At 43.0% G+C, this 25000-nt stretch overlaps 1 protein-coding gene across 1 annotated transcript in view; it reads right to left on the reverse strand.

Annotated features, from left to right (window-relative positions):
* exoc6b (exocyst complex component 6B) overlaps nucleotides 1-25000 on the reverse strand; it is a 204457-nt gene that overhangs the window by 66938 nt on the left and 112519 nt on the right. Inside the window, exons 16-18 of the mRNA XM_080741978.1 lie at nucleotides 14339-14450; nucleotides 13325-13459; nucleotides 12100-12288 (exon numbers count right to left, since the gene is read on the reverse strand). Of these exons, the coding sequence (XP_080598104.1) occupies nucleotides 12100-12288; nucleotides 13325-13459; nucleotides 14339-14450 (436 nt within the window). The remainder of the gene's footprint in view (nucleotides 1-12099; nucleotides 12289-13324; nucleotides 13460-14338; nucleotides 14451-25000) is intronic.

The raw sequence follows: 25000 nt of genomic DNA on the forward strand, positions 1-25000 counted from the left end.
ATGAATTACATTTTCCACAGAATAGGTTGGGATTAGGCATGCACCGATATGGAAATTCTGATTCTCGTCCGGTACCGATGTTTAAAATAACTATTTAGCCGATAGCCGATACCAATATTTGTTTATTTCGTTTTTGGTGTTATTATTTCCCCTTTCGGGCCATCAGGGAAACAAATAAATCAACATTATGAGAAATAACTGTTCAGAATCTACTCTCTTGGTAGGCTACTGCCATCGGTTAATGTCAGCTTTATTTGCCGATACCGATATTGACCGCTAACGGCCAACATCGGCCAATACCGATGTGCGGCCGATATATCGGTTCATCCCTAGTTGGGATATGATATGATAGGATTCAAAGTAGGGACGGAGCTGGAAACAAGGGCCCGCTACAAACTTGATAACATCTATTGAGTACCCAGTATCAATAAGCTTTGGGCTTATCAGTTTTAATGATATTTAATGATAATATTTGTTATTTTTGTCAGTTGTCATCTTCATAGATGGTGGTCAGCCACAAACTCACAAAAAAAATATACCAGTTCTGTTCAGAATTTGAGGTCCACAAAATATTAGAAAACGCTCAATAGTGGGCTCAATAAGCAGGATCGATAAGGTGCTCATTATCAATAGAAGTTAACGAGCTCCATCCCTAATTCTAAGTGGTTAAACTACCTTTATAATAAATATAATAAATATATCACTGATCAAAAACCTTGGCTATTTTTGCCAGAATGTTCGCCTATTATAACATGCCTATGCTACTGACACTATAGGGTTCATGTTTGTTCAGTCTAGGAAGTAGGAACCCATTCGGTAAAAGAAGTAATAAAAGATCCTACAGGAACATCTTCACCAGTGAATTTAATTTAACATCCAGCCTTTCAACTCAGAAAGAGAGCCTGCTGTCCAACATTCCAGAATGTCACAGAAACATTTCAGATTAAATGCACGTCGAGTCAAGGAAAGAACAGTTGGAAAAAGGGAGCATGAAAAAATAAAGACAAAAGCCATTACGTTTGACCTTGAACGGGTGCTCACCACACCCTGGAGTGTGAGCAGTTTATGTTGCTCCCACCAACTACAAGCATCTACAGCTTGACTGTGAATAAAAAGGCACGAGAGACCAAGTAGCCACTGCTGTTCTTCTTTTTTAAACGGTAAATAAATGGTAAATGGTGCATTTATATAGCGCTTTTATCCAAAGCGCTTTACATAGATTGTGCATTACATTCACCCATTCACGCACACATTCATACACCGGTGGCGGAGGAAACCATGCAAGGCACCAACCTGCTCACCGGGAGCAACTAGGGGTTCAGAGTCTTGCTCAAGGACTCTTCGACATTAACTCAGAAGGAGCCCGGATTCGAACTGGGAACCCTTCGTGCTCTAATAACGGTTTCTCTACCCCTGAGCTATGCTGCCCCTTTTTTATGTACACGTCATGCCAATCCCCCATGTACATCTAACTGATGGGGATGGGGTATAGACAACCATATTGTTGGCATACTAGCGAGACCTACAGGTTGCTAGTATGCTAACAAAGAAACAGTTCCAGGCAGTTAAAGGTTTAGCACAGTTTAAAAACGAAATTATTGGTGTAAAGTAATCAAATATACAGTACATATATATATTTTTAGTCTGAATCTATTATATGAATATTATTGTTAGTTGGCTGTTTTTCACAAAACCAGCGTGGTTAGAATCACACCACATCTTAATGCAAGCACAAGCCTCACAACGTAAGAGCAAGCCCAAGTATCCTAGCAAGAACTGTGGCGTTTGTCTGTCCAGGTCCTGTCAAAGTGTCAATCAACATTGATTGGGGAGGAAGTCAGTGGAGTCAAAAGTCAAAGGGGCGGGACCAAAACAGAACAATTATGCCATGGTAACATTGACGACTTCCTTTATGTCTGCAATTAAGGTGAGTTAAAATACACAGGACTGTTCTTTCATTCTTTAAAACACGGGTCTAAAACGGGGAGTCTGGGACCCCTAGGGGTCCTCAGAGTTAGTACAGGGGGTCCTCCAAATCATTGAGTGATAGAAACTTTTTTTCCTCCTTTTTATATTAACCACTTGAACCCTAGTGTCCATATTCTGAGAACTTTAGCCAAAAATAGCTGATCTACAAGCTCACAACGCCTCGCCTCGCAAACAAGGTCCTTGGCCTGTTGGCCTGAAAACGTTAAAGACCCCCGCTTTAAAAGTAAAGCTGCATTCCAAAATGAATGAATGAATAAAGCATTATTTAACCAGTCTGTATGGTAGAGTATGGTAAAGCAGGACTATTTAACTTTTTAACAACTATATAGTATTACTGTATGTCCCACAACATTATGAAGTCACGTGTTTGAGCAATAACATTGCAATACTTGTTTACACCCCCGCCCCTAGCCATCCATAAAGTCTGTCTAGTCGATGTCTCAGTAACCTCCCATATACCTCTAGTCTCTGATGTCTGGTTTGTTATAACAATAACACTTGCCCATTGTAATTTGGTGAAGATTCGCAAAGAGAAAAAACAAATGTTTTAAACTAATTTAAACGTCATCATAGTCACGCGAGTCTGCAGCATGCTGGAAATATCCATTCTACATGCTCAATGTTTATTATCAGCAACGCATTGTGAGCTTTTTTGCTATTTTCACACTGTTGCATGATGTAGCATACATCAGACATTAAAACGTAAAAATCGGATTAGTCTGAGGGCTGCGGGAATTGGCAGTAAGTAAATTATTGTGATAATACCACACTTCCAACAAAATGTAAGATTAGAAAGCTCAAAAGCTACAGGTGGGGACCACCGTTGCTATGGTTACATGTAAGATAAACAAGGTGCATGGAATGCTGATGTGAGGAGATACTGGCACTCGTTAGGATGACCCTCAGCCAATCACAATGCAAGGTCTGAACTAACTGTGGCACCACCTGTCGAAACGAAATGTGACCTGGTCAAAAGAACGCTAGTGAATTGTGTAAAACGGCTCCTAGCGTACAGTAACTAAGCAGATAGTCTGACCCAGCCAGACAATACTGATACTGTCCCAATGTGAAGGACTGCCATACAGTATTGCCTGCGATAACAGGGTTCCCACTGCTGTGCTGTCTAGTGGAAACATAATGTACAACAGTAACTACAGCAGCAGTTATCAAAGTGAGGTACCACACCCTCAGGGTTTGATGAAGGTGTTTCAAATGGACCCTTAAAGGTACGTATGTAACTCAAGAGTTATGAGGGTCCTCGAAATTAAAAACGTCAAGAACAATTGAACAACAGTAACAAGCATTATGGCCTGTCCATTCTGTCTCCGACCACCACACTTTTCGACGTGCAGCTTTCCGAACTCAAATTCGGGCTAATTAATGTGCTTTTCAGAAGTTGCGAGTGACCTTATTTTGTAGTTGAACCGGACCTTTCTAAAAAAAAGTTTGGTGGTTGGAGACAGTATGGACAGGCCTTTACAAAGGCCAAACATGCCTCACTGATCGTGCCTCATGTGTATTACTGATGAATTTGGCTGTACTACCTGCACTGCTTACAAGCTTGTTAATAAAGTATCTAAACAACCAATCAATCCATCCAAAACTCCCTGTCCACCTCACATGCTGATTGGCTAGTTGTTTTAAAAGGGTTAAGAGAGTAAATGCTGTGGTGGTGGTGGGGGGTGGGGTCAACATCACTCACGTAACCGTGACAACCAGTCTTCTACTCACCGGTAAGGTAGCGTGCTGTACAGGCGTTCCCTACAGCAGGAGATAATATACAGTGGTAAACTGAACACATGAAAGAATATTGAGCTTCTTATTAATTGGATACATTGTCAATAAAACAAAACAAGAATATTAAAACTGGCTTCTCTGCCTTTTCTCCCTGCCCAAGGAAACACCATATTTTAGATAAAAAGCTAAACAACAAATCTCCTGTCGAATTCTGTAACCGGAGGTGTTCCGCCCGTTCCAGAGCATGGGAAGCAATTGCGGACCACGGGCATCTCATTGGCTGTCCTTTGGACCAGGGATGGGACGATACGAAAATGATTTACGATATTATCGCCATAATCAACATATCCCCAACATCCATTATCCTGGGGCCGAACATTTGCCAAAAAAATCGCAGATGTACAAGCTCGCGACCACTTATAGATCTCCTGTTTTTTGGCAAAGGGAATTGGTAGAGAGTGAAAAAAGACTGTATCAAGTACGTTATTTCCAGATCCGTTTCACCAATAGAGGGTTTAAATGGTACCGGATATGCAGCTCTGCAAAAACAACTTGAATTGATCCCAGTGCATGACTGAGGATAATTTCACAATACATTTAAATCTCCATGATATGATTATTGTGAGTGTTTTTTATCACCATAAACGATAATGAAGCAATAAGCCACAAGAGGTGAGTGGTTACCTGGTATTTTACACCGGCTGAGAGACACAAGGCGCAGTCGAGTGTCTCCAACCCTCTCAGCCGATGTAAAATACAGGTAACCACAAGCCTCGCGTGGCTTATTGCTTTTCTAAAACGGTTACAATATGGCAACATGAAAAATCATAGACATGTACCAATTAAAACTGTTCTATTTCACTAATAATTCACTATAAGGTCTGCTCTGCAAGAAAGTAGTCCCCAGCTACAAGAAATTAGTTCCCAACCCTTTGCCAACAACACAGGTGCAGATAATTGGTGCACTAGCTGTGGAACACTGTGGAAAGAAATAACACACCTGGGTTTGATATGAACTGATTCAAGGTGTGTCTCATATACCACAGCAATTAAGGGAAACCAGACAATCAGAATCAAGGAATGGAACTAGCCGTTTTAGAATAGCGATTAGTCCCATCCCTAGTGCCTACTATCGGGAAGTACATTTTTTAGCTTTTTCTTTCCAAAAAACTGTGTACTTTTTCCAACACTGATCCCGGAAACTCAGGAGGGGGCATTCATTGAGTTAATAGATTCAGACCGCCACTCTGCCTTCCGTTTATGTTGCTACAGAACAGTATAAACACATTTTCGACTCAATGTTTTGTGTCAAATTATTGGTTTTCTTCAGACGTAGCTGCGTAATGAGCGGGCTAATGTACGGCGAGGTAGCAGTCAGAGGGAAAATAAACGCCTCCAGGGCAAAGCTTCACCTTTGAGGGGATTATTTTTCTAATAATGACCACCTCGATGTATATTATCCCTTCTTACATTCCCTCTCTGCTTAATGGAATATCTTCGTGATGTATCTCCACATAACACCATCTGTAAACATAATCTAATCTTGTTTTATAATGTAATTGTATCCGCATAATATAATCTCATCTCCCGCAGACAAATGAGGTCCAATAAACCATGGAAATGTTCACCATCTATTATCTGAATTTTCCTTCTCCGCTAAAATACTCACTTTCTCTCCCCCTCTCTCTCACACACCCAACCCCCCCCCCCTCACAGCAGCAGATATAAACAGCTTGTGGTGTGTCACATACTGTGACTGGACTACTTATGTGGTCGGTTCAGCACAACCCAAATGTGTGTGCGGAGAGGTCAGCCAACTTACAGTTCACTTAACAACTCTCTCTCTCTCTGCGTGTGTGTGTGTGTGTGTGTGTGTGTGTGTGTGCGTGCGCGTGCGTGCGTGCGTGCGTGCATGTGTGTGTGTGTGTGTGTGTGTGTGTGTGTCACAGGCACGCACGCACACACACGCACACACACGTCGGAATACTGCTGTGTCATAGTGAGCCTTAACTCAGCGTTGATGTTGATGTGCGTGAGTGCGTGCGTGCGTGCATGCGTGTGTATGGAATGCGAGCGAGGGAGGCTGACATTGGCAGGATTTAATGCAATCAAACGTCTTAAAGTCACAGCTGTCCTCTGGTCACTCTCTGCATCATGCGTGTGCACAGTGGTCGGGCGCTGCTGGCCATTCTGGCAAACTGGCAGAAACACCGTAAGACATGTGATTATATCATTCTGTACGTATTATAATCAACATTATAATGTACAGATGGTTGTTATTCTGCTGTCTGTTGCACCTCCGAGAGTAAGACCACAATGGAAAATCCCTTTAGCTTAAAAAATTGGTCTGAAAAGTCACCTTCAGGCGGCTGTACACGAGACTAAGACCCATGTATCCAAATATCCCCCCTTTTTTTTTCTCCCCATTTTCTGCTTTTGAAATTGATGTAAAGTAAAGTACTGTGTTCTATCCGTCTGTCTTTCAATGTTATATGAGACACATAAAGTGGTTCCTGTGTAAATAAGCCATAAAGCTTACTAGGATCTCCTTTTAGTTGACCTTGTACCAGGGATTTGTGCTGTCATGAAACTGTACTTTTTTCTATTGCAAACTGCTAATAAACTCTTCAATGTACACAATTTACATGTCTGTATGAGTGTGTGGCTAATATACTCCTTTATTGTTTAGTGTTTAATGCACTTGGCGAGGACCGGTGCGCTGTGAACCTTTGGTATTCATCGACGGATTCATCATCCATATAGTAAGCATTTTAGAAAAGCAATAAGCCGTCAGAAGCATAGAGGCCATACACAGTTTAACATGATTTTAAATTTTAACTAGAAATACTGCTCCTACAAAACAGTGTGGGCTCGCCCGGGACTATATTCTGCAGCGTGTCAACTGTCATGTAAAGCTCAACCAATACTCCAGCTAACACCACTCCCAGATTTTCCCCACCTCAATTGCACCTCATTTGCCATAAATGGACACACGGAAAAAAATCATTTAATCATTTTATCATCATTTGATTTTCCTTGCTTCATCCGCTTTGGTAAACACTGTTACTTCAATTTAAACCTGTCAGATCTTTGGAATCTGACATTGTGTCCAGTTCATATCATTCCACACAGATTCAGACTGGCTTAATAGATAAGAGAATATGGCTATCTGCAGTTTTCTACATCAAGAATATAACCAATTGCAGGTGTGGTTACTAAATTGACTATATTCTCCAACATGCTAAATGTCATGTGAAGCTGATATTTTCCCACAACTCGATTACACCTCATTGGCTAAGGGCCCTGCCTTTGTACTGTCTGCGACGCAACTCACGCGACGAAACTTACGCGATGGAACTCACCAAATGGAACTCACGCAATAGACAGCCGATGATGTCTATGATGTCAGAATTATGAGATATTATAAATACTTTCCTACAAAACAGTATGGACTCGCTTGTGACTATATTCTACAGCGTGCTACCCGTCATGTGAAGCTCAACCAATACTCCAGCTAACACCACTCCCAGAGTTTCCACACCTCAATTACACATCATTGGCTAAGGGCCCTGCCTTTGTACTGTCTGCGATGGCACTCCCGCTGTGGAACTCTATAAATGGGTTATGGGTTAGGCAACCTTTTTTCTGCATTGGCACACTTTTCATGTCCCAAGAATCCATGGGCACACCAACATAATACGGGGGTGTAAATATCGTCACTGTCGGGATGAAACCTTGTATCTCCAAGTTTCAAATTTGTACGTTTCTTCGCAAAGTAAAGCTCTGCTTCATCATACAAAGCTGTCGCACAACAGTAGTGAAGTCTGTTTTCACTAGTTTAAATCATTTTTTAAAATGATAAATACAATACTGGCTTTCAAGCAGTTTCAAGGGGCACACTTGACCCTTCTCAGGGGCACACCGAAGGTCCCCAGGCACAGTGGTTGAGAAACACTGCTATAAATAATGAGGATAACATAGTGTTCTCGCCTTTCAGGCGAGCCCACAACTAATGGGTTGGTAAGCCCTCTGCTCTGTGTTGCACAGCATCTCACTATAGGAGCTTTGAGCTGTTCTCATATCCACGGTTAAAACCCACTGCCTCTCGGGTGGCTTATAGAGGTTGCTATGGGTTGTTTTCTAACCTTCGCTCACCTCTGGCTCCACGGGTCAAACTATCGGACCATTTAGATCCATAACATCTGATCTGCTTAGGAGGCCACAGGGCAGTGTGTGTGTGTGTGTGTGTGTGTGTGTGTGGGGGGGGGGGGGGGGGGGGGGGTGTGTGTGTGTGTGTGTGTGTCAGGGGGGGTCGTGTACGAGGCTACTGGAACACAGACAAAGCTTCTCAGCGGGGATGGAGAACACTTAGGTCCACCACCTCATACCACCCAGGATCAGCTCTGTGTGTGTGCGAGTGCGAGCGTGTGTGTGTGTGTGCGCATGTGTGTGTGTGCGCGCGCGTGTTTGGTGTGTGCAGGGTGGGCCCTGGATACAAGGGTTCACTCACATTTTGTGCTTCAAACTATTGAAAAATAGCAGATATACAACGGTGCCGTGCTGCAAGCTTGTAGATCTGCTATTCTTGAAAAATCCTGAACAATTTGTGCAAGGCAGAACCTCATATAGAGTCAACAGACAGGTGTAATCCGCGACGCGGCCCCAACCAGCTGACCCCTAAATGAGCCTAACGCTCAGCCTAACCCCATGTCAGCGATCCGCGTCCCTAACGAGCCCCGTGTTAACGAGCTGATGCTAATGAGCTTAAAGCCGATTGCCTCGTCCTGTGACATGGGCCTGTTGACATGCACACAGGCTAGGCACGTTGCACCACGGAATTCTCATACCGGACAGATGGGCGCAAAAATGTGTGGAAAAATCGGAAAATAAAGCGGAATAGATAATAGTTAATAATAGATAACTACTCCTCCCGCGAGGGAAATTCAGTATTTTCAGCCCAACCCAGCTGATTCGCTGTCCACAAGGTAGGGGTGGATATTGGCAAGAATCTCGCGATGCAATACGTATCACGATACTTGGGTCACGATGCAATAGTATCATGATATATTGCGAATCTTTGCGATACGATATTATTGCGATACTATTGCGATATATCAGCTTTAAAAGATGAAGGCGCAGCTCTAATGTTGTTGTTTTCGGCGTTCGCAGACATTTTCTCGAGAGACCTCACTCACTGAACCGTGGGAAGGGGAAGTAGCTACTATAGTACAGCGACATCTAGAGGCAGTGGAGTGTCATGACCAGACTTCTACCATTGGTTCCTATGCATGGGAACATATTTTATTTTCCTCAAAGTATTGCGATACTATGGCATGAAGTATCAATACAGTATTGGCAAATAAACTATCGCGACGTATTGCCATATCGATTATATTGCCCACCCCTACCACAAGGAGCGCGTGAGCAATTATGGGTTAAGAGTCTTGCTCAGGGACACACATCGACATTGCTGGCATGGCCTGGAAATGAACCTGGTACAACCAGGGGCTCTGGTTCCCCAGGCGGGCTCCCTGACCATTCAGCTATGGCCACCCATAGAGCGGAACAAGAAATGCAAATTATTGAATTCAGGTGTACTGTGTGGTACAATTCACCCTTTGTCAAGTCCCGCCCGTTGTCCTGCCCCTCTCCACACCCATTGGTTGCTGTGTCTTGGTGGGACATTCAGTGGGACACTCCATCCACTACAATGTTAATTCAGTTGCTTCGTATTGTTATTCTGTGTGCTCAATTCTAATTTCAAACTTGGTTTCAGTCAAATGGAGCTGCTCAGTGGCAGCATAGTGAACCAGCATATTTTTATATGTTTTTATTTCTCCATAAATTATGTTTTAGCAAATTCAACATAAAAAAGGCGGAACCAGGGCGGGAGAAGGCAGATAGAGCCTGCTGGTTGGTCAGTCAGGGACCAACCAGAAGGCTAACAAAGGGTGAATTAGTGCATTCTCTGTGGCATGTATAAAAATGTGGAGTAGGTTGGATAATATCGATATTATATCCCTACTGTGATATTAAGACTAGATATACTGTGACATTGTGATACGGCATGCAAGTGTTGTTGTTTCTCCATCATTTTAAATATGTCCTGATTTTAATCCAACTGAACCCTATTTTATACTTACAGTATCTAAAAAAAAGTTAAATATTCAGACATTTACAGTTGAGCTTGCCATTTCTGAAATATGTTGGAAAATCCAAATTGTTGTCGCAACGTGATATTAATCGCCATAATTTCGAGAGGCAATTGATTAAATATAAGGTGAGATTTGATTGTGTCCATACTGCCTCCTAGCCCCTAGAGCAGGCCCAGTCCACATTGATTCTGGATGTCAAGCGCGATGGATAGCAAAAGTTTGGATGTCACAAACACAGCTAAACTGGGCTAGTGTTTCGCACACATACAAACTCACGTGTCCAAACACACACAGGCACGCTATAGCCCCAAAGACTTAAATACTTCTTCAATGTTCCCAATCTTTTTTCTTTGCTCCCCCTGTCCGTGTTTTTCCACACGTTAACTCATACAGGGCCAGATTTCCAAAATATGAATATGAATGTGCGCTTATAACGCCAGGAAATAGCTATTTTGTATCCCCCCAGACCACCTTAACCAGACCACCTTAACGAATGCACGTGCAGCATACCATACCACCAGATGACCACTAGAGACCACCATACACCATACACTGACATGGTCCCATGTTAAGCCTGTTTAAATCCACATAACAGGATGAGACGCTGACTTGGTCCTCATTGACTTAACATGGACGGGCCGCCGGTCACCATTTCAGCTCAATACTGTTCAATTCGTGCTTGATCGTCTCAAACCACCATTGGTATGGGCATCGGGACGTATATAGATGCCACACAGAAAGTTTCAGAATCAAAATCCGACCTAGTGAAGCTACGTGAGGGTCGGATGGTTGCATTGAGGCTAACGCTAGCAGAGGCCTGTTGTCAACAGGAAGCCCTGGTTTAAAGGTGACGTCATAATCGTATCCTTTTTTTTCACGGTTTACGTGTGGACATTAGCTGAGGTAAGCTAACCATTTCGCTCCGTCTATAAACACATATTAAAAGCTTAAACAATGCTTTTATATAAAAGTCGCTCCGAGTCGCTCGGCACCAAACGCCATAGTGAACTAGTCGCTCGTAAAGTCGCCCGGCGCTAACTGAGTTAACCACTTAAGCCTACTGTATATAGCTCACGTACGACATGTAGCTTATAGCCGCATCACGAGTCAATGTATTGACCAAGTGTCGATGTTAATTTCAAATGAAATATTCCACAAAATCTGTCTAGAAATGTTGGGGAAAAAAGTGCCCTTTTAGAAATGTTCTGCCCCACCTGCCTCTGTAAAATGGTCTGTGTGTGTGTGTGTGTGTGTGTGTGTGTGTGTGTGTGTGTGTGTGTGTGTGTGTGTGTGTGTGTGTGTGTGTGTGTGTGTGTGTGTGTGTGTGCGTGCGTGCGTGCGTGCGTGCGTGCGTGCGTGCGTGCGTGCGTGCGGCCGTTTTGAAAATAGGTTGTACATTTGACGACAGTCTGGAAGAGGCATTCCTTAGGTGCTATAGTACCGACGTCTTAAGGATGCCATTATACCGGTACAGCTCGGTTTCAAATGTGAACTGCTCGTGTTCATATTTGCATTTGGAAGCCTCGGTAATGTCCATGCATTTGTAGTGAGAGGCCTGCAGGTTGCAGGAATGTCCAAGCCGAGAGCTGAGGCATTGGCTAAATGCTGTTGCTGTGTCTGTGACAATTGGCAGTCACCAGACGACCCCTTCCTGTAACCGTGATCTGTATCCTGAAACACGTATTTCCAAGTCAGTGCATCGACAACTGTTTGTGTTCTTTCTTGTTAAATGTGAACGCCAGAGAATGTCGAAAGTCGAAGTTGAAAAGAAATAAAATAATACTTTCTATTGTAAAAATAGCAGATCTGCGATGCGAGGCGTTGTGAGCATGTAGATCGGCTATTTTCACAATTTCTGTCTCTATATATTTGACAATTTGGACAATGTTTAATTTGCCATTTTAGAGGTATTAAAAAGTCCTTAAATTGTCACTTTAGAAATGTGAAGATACACTCTATACACTTAGACTTTATGTTGGTTTGTTTACAGTTGAGTGAGAAAACAATGTTGCACATTAAGTTAATCATCTGGGGACCCCCCAAAATAATTGGGGGGTCGTGTGTGATGTGATGTACGTCATCAAATGATAAAGTCGACTTCAACTCAACTTTTTACTGAGTCGAGTCGACTTGCAAAAATCACAAGTTGTTAATGCCCTAGTGTGTGTGTGTGTGTGTGTGTGTGTGTGTGTGTGCGTGTGTGTGTGTGCGTACTAACAGGCAGGTTGGTGAACACACTGAAGGTGGAGTTGAGGAAGGCGGTCAGGTCCACCAGGTAGTCGCTGGGCGCCAGCGTAGCCCCGCCCCCGCCCGCTGCCGTCCAGTCGTAGTCGGCCAGCTGCAGGAACTGGTCGATCTTGGCGTTCAGGTTGGTGTAGATCTCTGCCTCGGCGGCGTGGCGGGCGTCCTGGTGAGACAAATACAAAAACACATTATTGAAGGAAGGAGATCAGTTTGTTTACAAACGGTCGCAAAACTAAAATCCTAAACGGGGCCAACCATCACGGCATAGTGTCACCGTGAAAAAAAGCGGATCTCGGCTTCCTCTGCGTTATTTGCACCTTATTCAGAGATAAAGCCGTTTTCATCAGCATAGAATAGGAGTCAATGGAGAATGGCGGCTCCCCATTGCTTCTGGCTGCATTGCGTCATGACATAATGCCGTTTTTACTTTCAACAGCACCCGTCACAAGCGTCTGTTGCCTGGTTACCAAGTTAACCCTTTACTCGTCTGTGGACGAGGTTGGCTACAGTGGCAACAGTTGTGTTAAAGGTGGAGGTTCCATACAGCTTGGTAGTGTTTCAGGGGGAACGTACCTTAAAGGTGGAGGTTCCATACAGCTTGGTAGCGTTGGCCAGGTCAGGGGGAACGTACCTTAAAGGTGGAGGTTCCGTACAGCTTGGTAGCGTTTCAGGGGGAACGTACCTTAAAGGTGGAGGTTCCATACAGCTTGGTAGCGTTTCAGGGGGAACGTACCTTAAAGGTGGAGGTTCCGTACAGCTTGGTAGCGTTTCAGGGGGAACGTACCTTAAAGGTGGAGGTTCCATACAGCTTGGTAGCGTTTCAGGGGGAACGTACCTTAAAGGTGGAGGTTCCATACAGCTTGGTAGCGTTTCAGGGGGAACGTACCTTAAAGGTGGAGGTTCCATACAGCTTGGTAGCGTTTCAGGGGGAACGTACCTTAAAGGTGGAGGTTCCATACAGCTTGGTAGTGTTTCAGGGGGAACGTACCTTAAAGGTGGAGGTTCCGTACAGCTTGGTAGCGTTGGCCAGGTCAGGGGGAACGTACCTTAAAGGTGGAGGTTCCGTACAGCTTGGTAGCGTTTCAGGGGGAACGTACCTTAAAGGTGGAGGTTCCGTACAGCTTGGTAGCGTTTCAGGGGGAACGTACCTTAAAGGTGGAGGTTCCATACAGCTTGGTAGCGTTTCAGGGGGAACGTACCTTAAAGGTGGAGGTTCCATACAGCTTGGTAGCGTTGGCCAGGTCAGGAGGAACGTTGGTGATGTTGGAGATGAACTCCTCCAGGAAGTGGCAGCAATCCTCCAGGTGGGTGGTGTTGATGATCACCTGCACCAACTGTATGCACACACACATGCACACAGGTACACACACGCACACAAATCAATCAAACACACAACGTGAGAGGAGGAATGAGAACACACACACACACACACACACACACACACACACACACACACACGCTTGGCTATGTTTGATATTACAGTATGTGTGCCAGGCGAGTGGTGTTACTGATAACCTGAACCAGCAACCTGACCCAAGCTCACAAGGCATCGCATCGCAACGCCTTGTGAGCTTGTAGGTCGGATATTTTCCCTGTGCGACACACACTTGTATGATGAAGTAGGGCATTCGTTTACAATAAACAATACTCAACTTTGTTGACATATAAATATACTTTAAGATTCTTTGATACTTTACATAATGAAGATTCTTTGATACTTTACATATGAAGATTCTTTGATACTTTACATATGAAGATTCTTTGATACTTTACATGTGAAGATTCTTTGATACTTTACATGTGAAGATTCTTTGATACTTTACATATGAAGATTCTTTGATACTTTACATGTGAAGATTCTTTGATACTTTACATATGAAGATTCTTTGTTGGAATGTGCAGAAACAAGGTTTCTGCCGGATAGCGAACAGATAAAGGTTGAACTAGGACTGCGTTCTCTCGAGGTGACATCTTGCGCCATGAGGTACGCTCACCACTGGCGATGCCAGTGACATCACCACTGGCATCACCAGGAATGCTGGTCCCTCATTGGCTGTTAATGATGATGTTGCCAGAAATGCTGGTCCCTGATTGGGCTACGCCACTACGGGCTTAAACATGGAAGGCCACCAACATACATACGCAGCCGGATGCAGTACTTGCACGCTCTGCTTGCGCGAGTAAAGACAGACAGAGGGACAGACAGAAGGTACCTCTGCCAGGCCAACGTTGTTCTTCTTGATGGCGTACTGCAGACAGTGACTGAGCGTTCTGGTCAGCAGCAGGTTGGTGGACTGACGGATCATATCATCTATCTCTGTGGAGCTGAACACACGCACACGCACGCACATGCGCGCGCACACACACACACACACACACACACACACACACACACACACACACACACACACACACACACACACACACACACACACACACACACACACACACACACACACACACACACACACACACACACACACACACACACACACACACACACACACGCACACACACACACAGCCAAAATATCAGAGATCAGTTCTGAAAGTTTCGTTTTACAGAAAAAATGACAAAATGTTAGTTTAACTCTGAGTGTAAAAATGGAAGAGGAGACGATAAGAGACTGAATGTGAAAGTGTGTGCGCACGCACGTACATACACACACACACAGAGGCACAAGCACATGCACAAACAGACACACACATAAGTGGAGGTCAAATACACATCACCCAGGGAGGAGAGAGAGAGAGAGAAAGAGAGAACACTTTCTCTCTCTCTCTCCCACTGTGGAATGGTGTGTGTGTGTGTGTATGTGTGTGTGTGTGTGTGTGTGTGTGTGTGTGTATGTGTGTGTGTGTGTGTGTGTGTGTGTGTGTGTGTGTGTGTGTGTGTGGTGTCCAACTCGAGAGTCCTGTGGGTAACAAACACATTCCGACCAAATCGGTAAATTGTCTGCGTTTGGAATTCACTGACACACACACGCGCACGCACACGCACACACAAGGGGGGGTAGCAGATTCCAGGTCTCTGTCCAACAACAAGCGAAGGAATTCTAGAAACGTTCCGATGATTCAGGAGAGAGAGAGAGCGAGAGAAAGAGAGAGAGTGGGGTATGGAAAGTGCATAAGGTACGCACAACATACTATGGTGAAAGATTCATATTGATCAGTTTGATTGTTTTGCAAACAGACACAAACCAATACTACACACACACACACACACACACACACACACACACACACACACACACACACACACACACACACACACACACACACACACACACACACACACCATGAACCCATCATAAGTTACATAACACATCAAACCCAAAACTATGTGTAACATCCTGAACCCAGCAGCTCATCATTAGTGAATGATATTCGTGTTTTTAAAGACAAATTGACTTCCTGTCCTGTCCCCATCATTTTCCTCCGACCAAACCGCGTGTGGTTGCTTTGCGGTTTGAAACCGTCGCCATAGCGACCAGACTGACTTCCAAGCGCAGGCGATGGTCGGAGGAGGCGATGACTTTTTTTTTTTGCTTCAAGGTCAAGTATTCGTCGGGCTCCGGGGTTCACGAAATCCCATCGTAATCCCCCCGCGATACGCTCCACAGACAAATCGGGGCCGCCCCTGATAATCATCATGTCAGTCAACATTTGATGTTAATCCATATAGACCGGCAACGCATTATTACACATGATTGCTTTAACCATTAACTATTGAAAAACAGCAGATATACAGGCTTGGAGCCTGTAGATCTGCTATTTTTGACAAATCTTGAACATTTGTGCAAGTCTATTTTTGACCCAATTCTATAAATATCTTCTAAATCCTCCATGTCAAGGACCCCTAGAATTATATGTATTTGACCACGACCCCCATCTCATAATTATTATGTATCAGCCAGGGACCCCCCAGAAGCAAATATTTGAGTTACATAATTATGTTCACTTTAAAAAAAGTTTGCACACATTTTCATGATCTACAAGCTTGCAGCGCGGCACCGTGAGCTTGTATATCTGCTATTTTTCAATAGCTAAAGCATTAAATAATTCGAGGTATCGGTGGGTTAATCTGGGAGGGTCGCGCGCCACCACACTGGTCCAGAGAGACAAGTCTTACAAGAGAGAAAAGTGCAGAGCAAACAGTTTCACATTCTGCGATACTGCGAATACCGTGGCAGTGGTGGGAGGGACACAGAAACTGAAATCAAAAACTAAGCTGAATGCACGCTACATCATCCAAGGGTTTTTATATCACCACATGCATGCACCCTACTAGGGGTGTAACGATACATTTTAATAGCGATTCGATACATATCACGATACATGGTTGACGATACGATACATGAACGATATTGGTTCATTCATGGCGACACGATACGATTCGATTCAATGATTTAAAATCGATATAGTAACTATTTATCAAAGAAATAAAATCTGTGTGAAAGGTGTGGATAGTGCAGGTTTTTAAGGGAAACGTGTATTATTATGGATATAAATAAGTAAACACAGTGATTATCTGCCAAATACATGGACATTGTGTATTGACAAACCTGCACCTTGACATGAACCCAGAGATTACACACATTTATCGATAGACCAGTGTAGCTATATGGAAAGGAAAAGTAATGAAACCCCTCCTTTTTATTTTTTCTTCTTAAAAATGCTAAATACAATGCACAAGAAGGTAGTATTGATACAATCGATTCTTTGCACTGCCGATTCGATACGATACAAAATAAAACGATACGATTCGATTTTAGCTGTTTTCATTTCGATATACTTCGGTTTTTTAAGTTAAAAACGATATTTCGATACAGTTACTATATTGTTACACCCCTACACCCTACATGTCTGAAATAGTTCATCTATATATCTATCCATCCCTATTCTGGGGGCGAGCATTCAGTTAAAATAGCCGATATATAATGTAAAACAGTGCAAAATAAATGGTATTTACAATAGAGAGGTCAGGGGGAGGTAAGGATTAGGGCATTATCGACTTTTTGCAAGTCGAAGTTGACTTTATTGTTTGATGAAGTCATCACTCATCACATCACACACGACCCCCCAATTATTTATCCCCAGATGATTAACTTAATGTGAAACATTGTTTTCTCACTCAACTGTTAACAAACCAACATAAAGTTTAAGTGTATAGAGGGTATCTATCTTCACATTTCTAAAGTGCCAATTTAAGGACTTTTTAATACCTCTAAAATGGCAAATTAAACATTGTCCAAATTGTCAAATGTATAGAGGCAGAAATTGGCGTTGCGAGCATGTAGATCTGCTGTTTTCACAATAGAAAGTCTTTTTTTTTTTCAACTTCGACTTTCGTCTTTCTCTGGTGGGAGTCGACTTGTGTAATGAAGTCGACTCAGTCGACTTGTCGACTTTTTGGTGAATGCCCTAGTAAGGATAGGCTTTGTTTTCATTTATCAGTTTTGTATAGCAGCCGCCTCTAAGTGGCTTTTCAGTGCTGTTTTAAAGGATGGAAGGAATTTACAATCAACATGTTTTATATGTACTTGGGAAGGTCACACACGCCACTACAGCAGCCTATAGAGAGACACGTCTTACAAGAGAGTGGATACGGAGCATACAAATGGAACCAAATGGACCCGTGGGGTTCCATTTGGTTCTATTTGTACACTCTCAGAGTTACAGACCCGGAAGGGTCCATTTGGTTCCATGTGTACACTCTCAGAGTTACAGACCCGTAAGGGTCCATTTGTTTCCATTTATACACTCTCAGAGTTACAGGGTTCATTTGTTTCCATTTGTACACTCTCAGAGTTACAGACCCCTAAGGGTCCATTTGGTTCCATTTGTACACTCTCGGAGTTACAAACCCGTAAGAGTCCATTTGGTTCCATTTGTTATGTTATTTAACAGAGTATTTTCAATCAATTGATTGTAGTCGGGGGCATACATTTTGCACAGATGTAGCCCTGTAGCTGTAACTGATGTAGTCTTGCTCTAATGATTTAGCTAGGGCGCCCGAGCCAACGACCTTCGGGGTCGCCACAGCGGCCAAATCAAGTTGGGCTCCCATCGACTTTCTATACAAGAGGAAAATACCCAGAAAGAAATCTGCTTTAAGTAGCATTTGTTTTGCACAAAAAACATTCCTTGGGCTATAAATGGCCCCAGAAAACGCCCACAAAACTGTGAAAACTTGTTTTCTGGGGCCATTTATAGCCCAAGGAATGTTTTTTGTGCGAAACAAATGCTTGCAATGGATTCAGCATCATGACAAACCCCTAATTAGACCCCTCACATCCTACTTAAAGCAGATTTCTTTCTGGGTATTTTCCTCCTGTATAGAAAGTCGATGGGAGCCCAACTTGATTTGGCCGCTGTGGTGACCCCGAAGGTTGCCAACTCGGGCGCCCTAGCTAAATCATTAGAGCATGCCCTGGGCTACATTACATCTGTGCAAAATGTGGCGCTTTTAGACTAATTCGCATTAAATTACCATGTTATCTCCCTAACGCCCCCGACTATTGTGTTCTGGATTGGATCAGTGAAAATAATGTAGTATATTTGAAGTTCTGATCGACCTACTGTATTCTGGGGGGCGAAGATTCAGCCAAACTAGACAATCTACAATCTAAGTTCACAACATTGCCTGAGCTTGTATATCGGCCATTTAAATGTTGAGGAAATACATGAGGGAGCCTAGAGCAGACCCAAGTATGAAGCGTTCAAGTTGTTAATTGAGATATCAGCATTTACTTAGCCCACAAGTTTAATAATCCAATTATTATAATGACTCTAAGGCATATAATCATCTGATTATATCAGAAATGCGACCTTTGGGAAAATGTCTTGAGAACCACAGTCACAAGATTCCACGCTGCGTCGCTTTGAACACCGCCTCTCTCTCTCTCTCTCTCTCTCTCTCTCTCTCTCTCTCTTGCACACACTCTCTCCGAGCATGTGAGATATACGGCTTTCATTAGTTATGCAACTAATTAATTAAACGCTATAATTAAGTAATACCATGCTTCTGTGCTGATTTACTGGTGTGGCTTTGTGTTCCTCATTCAGCCACAAGTGGTTTCTTTGGTGGAACTTCTATGGTTCATGTTTGGGGTCTGAGGCACGCAGTAATAGCAGGCCACAACATATTACAACATGGTATTACTTTACACACCACCACTTATCTTCACTGCGGGAGCCGTGCCATCAGTACACTGGTCTGACAGCGCACATTAGAACTAACCTCACAGTTGGCCGGACCTAAGCCTAACTCTTACCTAAGGGGAGAGCGGAAATAAGCATCCAGAAATCAATGGGTACTAACAAAATGTGTCACCTTTCTGCATTATTTGTGCATGCACACGTGTGTACAGTAGGGATGCGAATCTCGACCACTGAGGCGATACGATACGCATCACGATACACTACCAAGGGCCAAAATAGAGGACGGACTTCCGCTTCCGGTTCAGGGACTCCAATGTTAAAGTTGTCCGCTCAATAATGTGTCCGTGTAGAAACCGATCACGGAGCATTAGTTCCGGCCTATTTTAGTTGCGCTTCGATAAAAAAATGTTTTTTAATTAATTTTTATTACATTTACGGGCTCTACGGGCATGGCAGAGAAGGGGTACAAAGGGGTATTTTGATGGCAGAGTTTGTGTTAAAGCCCATGTCAATTTCCCCCCCCAAAAATTACTAAAAATTAAATGCATTAATTTCCAAACAATTTATTGTTTCACTGTAGTACTAGGCTCTGTCTAACAATCCAACTTATTGAAATCTGGGAGAACACTCCTTGCTGGCTGGTAGAATTGTTTGATTAATACTATATCATTATTATATATCATTACATCCTCAACAGGTGGTCAGGGACCCCTAGGTTCCTCAGAGTTATGTGAGGCGGCCAAATATTAATAGTTCGTTTTTACAGTAACCAATTGAACCCTAGCAAGTAGCAACCCTATAGGGGAACATTAGGCAATTATTGAGGGTTTAAGAGATAATAATTCATGGATTATAATGAATAACATAAATCCATCATATTAATAGAAAAGATAATGTGTGAACAAATAAACACAACATAGTAATGTATTAATGTCACTGATGATATAGTGCTGTCAAACAAGTCTCTGACAAGTTTTAATCTGCAACAGTTTTATATAATAGCCTACAGTGCCCTGCTTGATCTCTCTCTTCTCAATTAAGGGTCCTTGACCTGTATTATTATTATATTGTATGAATATAATCTAGGATTTTGCCATTTCTAGCCAAAATGTTTTAAAACGTAGATATTTGAGTCACAACGCGTCGCGAGCTTGTAAGTCTGCTATTTAGGTGCGTGCGCGACACCGTCGAGCTGCCAAGTATAAATCAGGCTCCAGCCTCTCTTTGCAGAGGGAACAGCAGCAGCAGAAGAGTGCTACAGTATAGTAACAAGTTGTGAAACAGTGTCAAATACTTTGTTTTAATCGCTAGCTGCACGCCCAGTATCGTTGTTGTAGTTCATATGTGTGTGTAGTTAAAGTGTGGAAGCTTCTACTTTGTTTAAATCAATTCCGTCGCAGACTCGACATGAAGAACAAACAGGTGTGGAATGTGGATCATAATATCACGCAGCGTGCTCCAGTCCAGTGACACAACAACGGATCACATCAGCGAACATTGGACACTGGAAAGGGATGTTATAAAGCTAAACGTGGTACTAATCTTGCATGTTTAACCAGTGGGCTCACGAGTGCTGTCCGTCTGTATCTGCATTCGGTCGGGTCGGGTGTTCACTGCGCTCAGCTCAGTGCTGCTGTAGAAGACGCATGTCTGTAGAGTCGCTACAAGACAAGTGCTTTTTGGGGGAGGGCTGATGGGGCATTCAATGCGCCTCGGAAACACAGGATAGAATGAAATACTATTATGCAAAAACCGATCCAACCGTGGAATGTACCGATCCAGACACTCACGATACGATACATCACGATTCCAGCCGTCAATTGTACCGATCCACCCTGAATGAACCGATTCACTCGTGTCGCGCACGTTTGTATCACGATTACGATCCGTACCGGTATATCTTCGCATCCCTAGTGTACAGTCCCTGTCACTGTTGACAAGGACTCTATTATTGATTGGTCTAGAGCAGGGGTTCCCAAACTTCCTTTGGCTCAGGGGACCCAGATAAAGTTTTAATTTGAGGCAGCTCTACATTATATTCATAATTCTCACTCCCAGCACCTTATATTTAATGCTATAAAATAATAATAATAAAAAAATACAAAGATATTACACTTTTTGTTATTAATTATTATAAGATGATGACAACATCTGAATGGTTTGGGGCTTGTGGCATGAATTCCAAATATTATCAAATTAGCTCGCGGCACCCCTGGACTGCTGTCACAGCACCCCAGGGTGCCTGCACTTTGAAAACCCTGGTCTAGATGTAAGGCTAACCATATCAACCTTGGAATACCTATTTTGGGCAAACTTTCCAACAATAATGTTGATGTATTGATTTATTACAGTACCTTGCTATAAATGCCTAAATTGTGAATTGTAATCTGCTTCATTGAAATGAGCTAAAAGATAATTTCTCAGGGATTAAGTGGTTAAGAAAAAATGTCGTTTTACAAATCGAACCCAGAGCACAGCCAATTGTGTTCTTTTTTTTTTTTTGGAGGGGTCGGGCCAAACCAACCGGAGGCACCGCGGGGGTGAGCCAAACCCCCCGTCTCCATGGTGGTGGTCAGGACCCCCCCCCCCCCCCCCCACATCAACTTACTGGGTTCAGTTTAATGTTAATGATGACCGCCGCTCTCTGTCTCTCTGTTGGTAAACACACAACGCACTGTAATACACAACGCAACGCATATCTACAAATACCACAGACATGTGAAGCTTCAAGACACACACACACACACACACACACACACACACACACACACACACACACACACACACACACACACACACACACACACACACACACACACACACACACACACACACACACACAGTGCACTAACCAAAATAGCAATAGTTTTGGAACAATGTATGACAAGAGTTATGTAACCACACAATGGAAACAAACTGTGGTCATCTATCTGCCACTGTGTGCGTGTGTGTGTGTGTGTGTGTGTGTGTGTGTGTGTGTGTGTGTGTGTGTGTGTGTGTGTGTGTGTGTCTCGACTCTCTCCATGCATGTACATTTGCACATTTTTGTGTCTGCTGACAATGTGGAAGTTTGATGATATGAGCTGGTATTTGGCGTGCTCGTGTGTGTGTGGTGTGTGTGTGTGTGTGTGTGTGTGTGTGTGTGTGTGTGTGTGTGTGTGTGTGTGTGTGCGTGCGTGCGTGTGTACAGTGGCAGGCAACTAGAGTTCCTTTCATATTTGTGCTCCTCAGCGCGGCTGTCCCCGAAACACGAAACCTTCCAACAGTAAATGCCGAGTCAGGGAGAACTTCTGCCGGTTCACTGAACCATTCTGAAACGGAGAGGTCCGGTCCCCCGTTCTGATTGGCTGAGACCTGTGGTTAAAATACTAGATAAACACACACCTGGACCCGCGTGTATCAGCATCGCGCCGTGCCAACGTTTTGTTTACAATATTCACCGCTGACTGTACGTATGACCTCAACATTTGGGCGATGTTTCACCGCAATCAGAGCGATATTCTTGTCGTGTGCACACTTGTGGTGGTGATAGGATTATAGTAGGGCTGTCACAATTACTACACAATCGTCTAATCGTGATTTTTTTTTTAAATAATCGTGATTATTTTTCATAATCGTCATAATCGTTTCCATGTTGAAAAATGTTCATATATTTAAAAAAAATGTAAAAAATTATGGAAATAGCAGATCTACAAGCTCACAACGCGTCGCGATGCGACGCGTTGTGAGCTTGTAGATCGGCTATTTCCACTATCAATGTTATTTTTTAAGTATAAAGTTGTCAAATATGTCAGTAACTTTTTTGAATATTTAGTCATGATTGCCATGTGCAGCTTCAAAGCCTAAAAGCAAACAGAAATGTAATTATCAACGTCAAAAACACAATTAAATCGTTAATCACCAATTATTTGAGTGACAATTAATCGTCATGTAAAATGTCACATCGTGACAGCCCTAGATTATAGCAGCATCTTTTGTCAATCTGGTCTCACTTTTCGATACTCCCATAGGGCCGCGACGTGGACGCTCCTATCATGACCCCGGTTGAACACTAATGACCTCCATAAATTAGAGCATTAAATAGATATAGATATATACAAGTAAGACTCCCTAATCGGAAGTTAAGCGACCGTCACGTCGCATACACAAACTTTAGAAGGCAGTCGTAGCCAATCAGGAGGGGAATATGGGAAATGGCGCATATCCATGTTGATAACATGACTTTAGAGATACTGTGTACTGCTTTGCATGATTTTAGGTGAAAATCTGTAGGAGCAGTGTCCAAAAATGTGTTCTGCAAGAATCGGCCTCATGGTGGCGCTAGAAGAGGGCCATGTGAGAAATGAGTTGGAGCGTGGAGGTTGTTGTTTGGCAGCCAAGGAGTGTGTGTGCAAAGTCTGGCATGGATAGGGGCAACGGTGGCGGAGATATGAGAAGTGCAAAAGTGTGACGTGACGTGACAGACAGACTGAGAGCAGGTGGAGGTTTTGACCTGACGGTCGCAATTGGCTACTGGCAGTGTGCACAAGAAATGTGGCGTTTATTGGTCTAGTGGTTTACACGGTTAACATTAGTAAAACAGGACAGTGAAATCCAGTGAAATTCGGAGCCCTATCACAAGTGGTTTCTGCGGGCCCCGCGCTCCTCTCTTGATACCAAGTATCCCACGGCATCTTTTGAAAATTTTTAGCGAAAAGAATTATCGAGCCAACAGACTCAGCGGTTATTAGGGACACAGTGATTAATGAAACCGTTCACGCCGCATAGACAAACAAACAAACAACAAACATGTAATAATTATCAGTGGTATTTCGCCTACAGTATGTGTGCATAGTTTTACATCACACGCATCCCACTACATTTCAACACTTGCTTCTCAACAGACTCGTAGCCTGCAATTACTGGTGCAGGTCAGGGAGACTAGCTTAGAGGGCAGAGTGATCAGAGGGTCAGCGTACAGCCCCTCTCCACCGCCACCACCACGGGTTCGAGTGTCCCTGACAGGACAGTGGTGGAACAAGTATGAACATGTTTTACTTAGTAAATGTATCAATAGGGCACAATTACATAATCGTCTAATCGTGATTTTTTGAAATAATCGTGATTCTTTTTCATAATCGTCATAATCGTTTCCATATTGAAAAATGTTCATATATTTTAAAAAAAATGACAAAAATAGTGGAAATAGCAGATCTACAAGCTCACAACGCGTCGCATCGCGACGCGTTGTGAGCTTGTAGATCGGCTATTTCCACTATCAATGTTCTTTTTTAAGTATAAAGTTGTCAAATATGTCAGTAATTTCTTTGTATATTTAGGTTATGTGTCATATCTACCATGTGCAACTTCAAAGCCTAAAAGCCAAACAGAAATGTAATTATCAACGACAAAAACACAATTAAATCGCTAATCGGCAATTATTTGAATGACAATTAATCGTCATGTAAAATGTCATATCGTGACAGCCCTACCGCCACCACCACGGGTTCGAGTGTCCCTGACAGGACAGTGGTGGAACAAGTATGAACATGTTTTACTTAGTAAATGTATCAATACCGCAATGCAGAAATACTCTGCAAAAGTACAAAATAAAAGTAATCATTGTAGAGAATGTCCCATTTCAAGTTTTCAAATGTATAGCAATCTTTTGACTATCGCGAAGCATTGTGAGCTATTTGAAATATTTAAAAGTGTTTTTCAAAATAGTAAAAA

This window comes from Nannobrachium achirus (genome assembly GCF_963921795.1).
Source record: "Nannobrachium achirus genome assembly, chromosome: 14".
Lineage (NCBI taxonomy): Eukaryota > Metazoa > Chordata > Actinopteri > Myctophiformes > Myctophidae > Nannobrachium > Nannobrachium achirus.